Source organism: Aureococcus anophagefferens (assembly GCF_000186865.1).
Source record: "Aureococcus anophagefferens unplaced genomic scaffold AURANscaffold_24, whole genome shotgun sequence".
In the NCBI taxonomy this organism is placed as follows: domain Eukaryota; class Pelagophyceae; order Pelagomonadales; family Pelagomonadaceae; genus Aureococcus; species Aureococcus anophagefferens.
In genome coordinates this window covers 192,057-199,022 of record NW_008705584.1, presented here as the reverse complement: position 1 = coordinate 199,022, position 6,966 = coordinate 192,057, and the positions used below count along the sequence as shown (strand labels likewise).

General features: G+C 51.7%; 2 protein-coding genes across 2 annotated transcripts in view; one reads left to right on the top strand and one right to left on the bottom strand.

Moving 5' to 3' along the window:
- The window catches only part of AURANDRAFT_72291 (hypothetical protein), a gene marked incomplete at both ends in the record, with an annotated part of 4,520 nt that extends 1,576 nt beyond the window's left edge, over positions 1-2,944 (top strand). Inside the window, 6 exons of the mRNA XM_009041884.1 lie at positions 232-292; positions 637-685; positions 1,146-1,679; positions 1,760-1,898; positions 1,923-2,367; positions 2,620-2,944. Coding sequence (XP_009040132.1) covers positions 232-292; positions 637-685; positions 1,146-1,679; positions 1,760-1,898; positions 1,923-2,367; positions 2,620-2,720 — 1,329 coding nt within the window. The remainder of the gene's footprint in view (positions 1-231; positions 293-636; positions 686-1,145; positions 1,680-1,759; positions 1,899-1,922; positions 2,368-2,619) is intronic.
- A 1,081-nt stretch (positions 2,945-4,025) lies between these two features.
- Positions 4,026-6,688, bottom strand: AURANDRAFT_72290 (hypothetical protein; the record flags this gene model as incomplete). The annotated part of the gene is made up of 3 exons (XM_009041817.1): positions 4,026-4,292; positions 4,339-4,452; positions 4,493-6,688. The coding sequence occupies 3 exons, from the start codon at positions 6,665-6,667 to the stop codon at positions 4,026-4,028; spliced, it is 2,556 nt and encodes an 851-aa protein (XP_009040065.1).
- Positions 6,689-6,966: the final 278 nt, after the last annotated feature.

The window sequence follows — 6,966 nt, the reverse complement described above, 5'->3', positions numbered from 1 at the left end:
GGAAGTACAATGGGCTGGACATACTTGGTCCTGACTAACCTACTGTGCGCTTCGTAATACGGATCAACAAAATTCGATTAGCGGATCACAAAACGCGTGCAAATCCGTTGGAATAAAGCTTCCGCATACACTTCTGATGTATTCCAACAGTCCTAGAGCAAAGAAGTGGCTGAAACGCGCCCTGCCCGATCCCATGTTGAAGTGAAAGTTGAACACACAGCTCTCTTTCAGTTATTTGTGGCCGCCAGAAGCCGCCACAAGGCAGTGTGTTGGCTGCAGGGCTTCACGAGGAGTCCGCAGAACGGATGGAGCTGCTTCTCCGGTGATATTGGTCGCCGTGGCGGGCTGGAAAGCTGGTTTTATGTTGATCCTTTGTAAACTGAAGCGCACAGTAGGCTAAGTCGGACTAGTAGACAACCCAACGCATCTGAGTTCGCGACTTAGCCGCCCCCATAGCCGCCCTTCGTGCATGCCCCGCGGTCGTGGGTGACTTGGTGAATATCCCTCCCCGCACCCTCCCTGCGCACCCTCCCCGGGGGCCGGGCCCCGGGGAAGCGTATGGCGGTAATTTTCCCTCAGCCTGACTCTTGACTAGGGTATGGTAATAATTAGTTAGTAGACTCCCTACTCAAGTAGGCAGCCTAATCTGCGATCGGGGCTCTCTGTCCTCAATCGCTGGAGTTAAGTGAGTAGGAAAGAAAAAAGGGGCAGCGTCATGGAAATCCAGATACGTTAGACAGATACGTATCCTCCGTCGCTCGCTGTGTCTATCCTAAAATCAGACTCTAGATACAAGCCCACTGCACTGCCAACTTCAGGCCTTGTCTTATCTGAGGCGTGCATTCAAGACATGTTGAAAGACAAGAAGTGTTAGAATCCGAGTATGCTAGTATGAAGCACCTGCTACCACGATAAAGCGGCGAATATCGCCCTTAGAACGCTCATGGTAGCAGGTGCACTGTGATCGCAACGAAAACCGAAGTACACAGCGCACTGCAGCCGTCGAGGAGTACCTGACTTGGTGACCTATCACAAGTTGATAGTCCACGGACGCTAGTTAGCCGCGCAGGGAGGAGGATCAAAGGGGAAGGGCTAGGATGCTAGGGTTGAAATTTTGTACACTGAAGATGCTGTGCGGATGCCAGCAATAATATCCATCATCAACAAAGGGGTAATCGGTTTGAAGAATTGGGTATGAGCCCAGAATGGGTCGAAACCGTGGACGAGGATGAGCGTTTTTTGCCCTTAATTCAGGGACACGCTTCGCAAATTTGCGAGAACCTATGGCTGGGGTCTGAAGATAATGTGCGAGATCTCGTTTGGCTCAAGCTGAACAAAATCACGCGAATAGTGACCATTATGCCCCAAGCGGTTGATCCAACTGATAGCGGACACATGAGCGAAGCGCTGAAGTTATGGTTTGCAGAAAATGTTGATTCTCTTTTCCTGGAGGCCCTTGATACTCCAACACAGCTAGTGCTAGCTATGTGTCTTACTTTGACCATGTATAAATTGGAATGCACTGCACTGAACCAGGTATTTAAACACGTGAAAAGAGCCATTGAGTTCATCAACATTAATTTGGACCGAAATAACTGTGTCATTGTGCATTGTGGCCGAGGTATCTCCCGATCTGCAACCTTGGTCATCGCGACACTAATGGTCCGCAATAAGATGTCGTATGCGGATGCGTCCAAATCAGCGCTTAGTCTAGGCTAGCTTTTCTCAAATGACCCCTCTAGTCATACACAACATGCAGGTTCGAGTTAGTATCCTCGAAGCGCTCTTGCATCTATCCAAATGTGGGCTTCCAAATTCAGTTGTGTCTATTTGAAAATCTTGATCTGCACATTGATGCGGCCCTCCCAAAAGCGTCTCTTAATCTTACCCATGCGACTGTTTTGCTATCAACAAGCATCTAGGTGACCACTATCGTAGAGGGATCAAGCTTTGACATTGCATCTGAGATTTCTGTGTCAATCCGGAAAACATTGGAGAATGCAGAGGAGCAAATGTCCAGAATGTTTGATGACGATAGCATTAAGGACGATCCCCAAAGATGGATGGATTTTGGCTTCTTCATCCAAAACTGCCGTGAGTATTTGGGTCATGTTGACATCGGCCTGCCACTAGATCTTCTAAACATGGCCGAAGATGTCGCTAGACGTCTACAGAACTTGGGAATGATATTTGAAGGCAAAGGTGTTGCAATAGCTGTCCGTGTTGGCAAGGTCCTGGCCGTGTGGCATAATCTCCAGCAGCAACTCTCCATGAAACCAGATGCCCTAGCCCGTGTTGCCTCAGATTATGTTTCACACCTTGATGGCGCGGCTTCTAAAAACAGCCCTAATGGTGGCGCCGATCAAGGTGTGGCTCGCACTGCAAAGAGGAGGCGCGGGTGTAGACGCGAGAAACCCGACTGAATTTGCGCCTTGCCTGTCCCCCTGGGCACTCGAGCCCCCCTGCTGCGCCACCACACGCCTGTCGAGAGGAGGGCCCTGCCCTGGCGCCCCCGGGAAAACTGCGCAGCGGCTCTGAGGATCCCCCCGGCTCTGCGTCGCCAACAAGGCTGGGCGCGGCAACATATCCCGCCGGCGGGATATGTTAAATGCCATTTAGGCTTGAACCTCAAAACCTTGCACTTCAACAGGGGCCCCAGCACCGCCCAGCACGCTGCCCCAGCAGGGGCATTTGGTCCCGACTCTACCACAGCGCGCTAGCCTGAGAGTTACCTCGGACACTGCTACTAGCCCCGGTTTGCTACTCTACTCAGGCTTCCTCTACCTGGGTCAGAAAAAAACAAAGAGCACGGAAAGGATCTAAGTCCCGCACATCCACTCGACGTGAAGGTATAGTCCGTAGAAGCAGGGTGGAGTGGAGTAGCGGAGTGGAGTGGACTTCGGGGAACTGAAGTCCAAGTATATAAGGATAGGAACCTGCAAAGGACAATAAGGGCAGTAGGGCAGATGCAGGAGAATCTTCCTCCCGAGCTCCCCCTATTTGCCAAACTGCGCTAGGTCCTGTCAAACTGCTTCGGAATTGCCATTCGTTCGTCGTGGAGCTTATCCACATTAAGCAGGGTCAACTTAAAATTCGTGAGCACGTTCCGAACTCCTGAGCTGCTGCTGGGCATGCACTCATCGTCCTTGACGACGCGGAATCAGTGTTTCTAAATTTACAAAGAATCTAAGCCCCATACATTAACTTGACGTTGAGGTTCGGTCCGTAGAAGCAGGATGAGCGTGGTGGGTGTTAGAGGGGAAGCTCAGTGTGTAGAATCTCTGCACCATCAAGCGGGGCCCAAGAACACGCGCCATCCGAACTGGTGGCCGAAATTACACAAGGACCTTGCTTACTGACTCGTGACGATGCTCCTGGGCGCGCTTTGTCGGCTGATCTGCGCTCCCTCTTTCTCAAGGGGCAGAAGGGGTCTGTGCTAACTTGCGCTGCCTCGCCTCCAGTTCACCCATCAGCGACAGAGCGGGCTTGGCATATGCACCTTTTGACCCGTGCTTCAATATTGCCAAGGGAGCCGCAGACTCTTGTTTGCTTGAACCCTCCTGCTTTATTTGGACGGCAGTGGACGCTGCTACTGTCGCTCTTCGCTCAATCTTTCTCGGGATCGGCCTCTCGTAAGAACAAGTGAACGCAGTCGACTTCATGTGTTCGGGTTCGCTCGGATTTGCATCAGGATCGAAGAGGGGTAGTGCATTCTTGTAGGCGCTGTGGCGGATACGGCTCGCAGAAAGTGTCCCCGCCGCTGCCTTGTCTATTGCACTGTACAGTTTTAGCCTCGCATCCTCCTTCCATCTTGCCTTGTCACCCGCCCCGTCATTGTCAAAGACGATCTGTGAGAGAACACACCAAACAGCACGCCTAATCAGCACGGTCAATGAATCTCGAGCGATGCATGGACACTGTAGCATGCAATTCTGTGAGGTCGAGACCGTGAATGGCGTACTTCGACTTGAGATCAGCAATATGGACTCGCTTTAGGAATGCCTACCGGTAGATGTCCCAAACTTTCAGAGGTCCAAATGGAGGCGCCGAATTGAAGCCTCGTGGACGCGAATAAGCCAAAGTGCACGGTTATTGATGAGCCTCCTCGCTAGAGCTGGTGTTACACCTGCCTCAAGCAGACTCTTCGCGCTGGAATTAGTCATAATGTCCTCTGGGACAAATGACCGCATGGTTCGCAAAGCTTCTTCGTTGAGCGGGGTGTTTCGTGCCTCCCAAGCTAAGATCTTTTCTTTTTCTTCACGAGCGTGATCTGGATGTGCCCGCACAAATGCCTGTGATGCAAAGCGTGGCCGCAAACTAGTATAGTCTATACTCGACACGCGGGTTGATCGCATCCCACTCCTCAAGCTCAGACTCTGCCTCTAATTCGCCTCGCATGAGCCGCTGAACAGCGGCGTGGAGCTTGGCCTTCGCATCTTCAAAGGAAATGACCTACCTTGGAATCAAGCAAATGACTTTGATCTTCACTGACCTTATCGATCGGTTTTAGGCCTGCAGCCTCAAGCTGATTTCTAAGCATCTCAATCATCGTTTTAGATTCGTCGTCCGACATCTTCCTTGTCGCCCCTGCGGAAACATCCGCCTGGAGACTTGTTTTCAGGCGCTGTATTTCCCTACCATGCGCGCTAGTGAGTGCTTTGAGCTCAAGTCTGAGTGCTTCTACCATCATGTCCCGGTCTTCCGTGGAGTTTCTCTCTGTTTCAAGGTTTGAAAAAGATGTGTCTCTGTTCGTGGTCGCTGAAGATGCGCGAGCAGCCGCAAGTGCGCTCTTGAGCCCACCGATTTCAGATGCGTGTGCAGCTCGCGCCGCCGCAAACGACGCGTGAAGCGCACAAATAGCATCGCCATGTATCACTTGCGAATCAGATGACGTTCCTTCGCAGAGCGCGGCCCCAAGCACCTTCTCACTATCACAATTCGAACAATCAGCAGGCCACGTATTATTAATCTGAAGATTGCGTGTATTCTCTTCTTCGCTGAAAGCATCAGGTAACTCATGACTGTATACCGCACAGCATTCGTCCACTCGATCACTTTCAACAGCATCACCATCTGCAGCTAGTTGTGATATTTTCTTAAGATTGGAAAAGACTGCCAGTTTTGAAACACGGTGCAGCGATCCATATCCACAGTGTGGGCTCGAGAGATCTTTTTGGAGCCTCGGCGCGTCACGCACTTCTCCGCAGAGCCACTTTGACGTCGCATTAGCTCCATCAAGCCGCACGCGAGCAACTGGGTTTTTCCCTCCAAGTTTGTTAAGTTCCGGTTGCAGCATTGTAATTTGGTCTCCAGCTGTGTTGGTTTTCAGGCTATTTCCTATGGCAGCCTTCCTTGCACCTGACCGAGGTATGATCTGCCCGCTCGCACAGGCGCGTTCAAGAGCAATGTTTGCAGATGCTGAGACCTGGCAGCGAGCACGGCGCAAATCTTCTTCCAGCGACTCAATACGATTTGAGTACCTTTCCGTCTCGCCCTTTGAGGAAGGCAGTGGCAGGCAAGCGACGTCAAATTCCTGTTGCTTTCGATGTTGGAGGACAAGCTTGGCTGCAGCGACACTACCAACGGCTGCCATGCACTTGACGGCCTCGAGGCGACTTGTGACCTCCACAAGCTGAAGAGCAGTTCTGTTACTGTCCCGTGTTTCTTTGCAGCCAGACTGACGCATGTGAATGACCATGTGGTTTCGCCGCGTCTCCGTAATGTCGCTGGCGAACGCCTTCGCAACCTTGTCACGCGGGACCTTGCGCAAGAGCATTGGCAAAGACAACGCTGCCTGTAGACTCTGACACATGAGTTCCTTTTTCATAGCGATATGTTTTGCGTCGATTTCTGCAATTTCACGCTGGTGAATTTCCTCGTGGATTGCCTGAGGACGTCCAATGCGCCGACTATGTGACTGTGGGACATCTGTAGAGAGCTGTTTTGCTGACGAGCGCGCAGTTTCAATTGCTCCGCTCGGCATGTCGAAGACATTTTCTAACCAACTAGGCCCAACCAAGAGACGGGTCAGTCCCACCACAAACGAGCTTCGGCGATCAGTAAATGATGGCGGCTGAATTGCAGCGGCGCGTGGCTGGCGCGGAAATGTTGAACCGGCATCACTGCGCGCAGCTCGCTCAGCGGTGTAATCTCGAGCCTCGAGTGTGATCGTCGACTCCACCGAGTCATGAACGAAGGGAGAAATTCCGGGCCGATTGAGCACTCTTCCGCTTGACAGAGTATTGGAGAGATGAGACAACCTAGCTCCTGAAATGGGTTGGAGGTCGGCACCATTATCTATGTGATGTTGTAGCATCACCTCAGGATATCCCTTCGCCTCGTCCCCAAGCGATCTCATCAGACTGCTTCCCTCCTGAGATGGCGGCGTCTCTTCCCTGGCATCTCCTGCAGTGTCGCCACAAACCACTGATGACACTTTGGTCGTTCCTTCAGGTCGCGAGTCAGATTTCTCAATGTCTGCCCTCGTGATGTCATATTTTGGAGCACTGACCGGCTCTGACTCACTATCAACTGGTATTACGTTAGGGACATTATTGTGCATCGCCGAGACGGTGTGCGAGGACGATGTCCGAACTGCGCGCGTGAACTTCCCTAGAGCACGCAGGGCTAGATCCGCCATAGACATATCGTCACTATCGCAATTCATCCAGGCTAACACGGAGCGACGCAGATTAAATTTGCGCGAGATTTGGGCTTCTCGGCTGAAGTTCTATTTCCGATGCTCAGATCGATGATGAGGCTATATGTTCGTCAAAATTTCTGTAAAGAATCGACATGACATTGTACAGGTACATGTAATCTGTGCAGGGGATATGTGCAGGTGATCAGTGAAGCGTCAACGTACATCTAGGCCGCCCATAGGAATAATTAATTATTAATACACTTCGGCCCGGCGCAGCGAGATTCATTAGTCGCCCATAGAGTCTGTGCGTCGACCACGCGCGC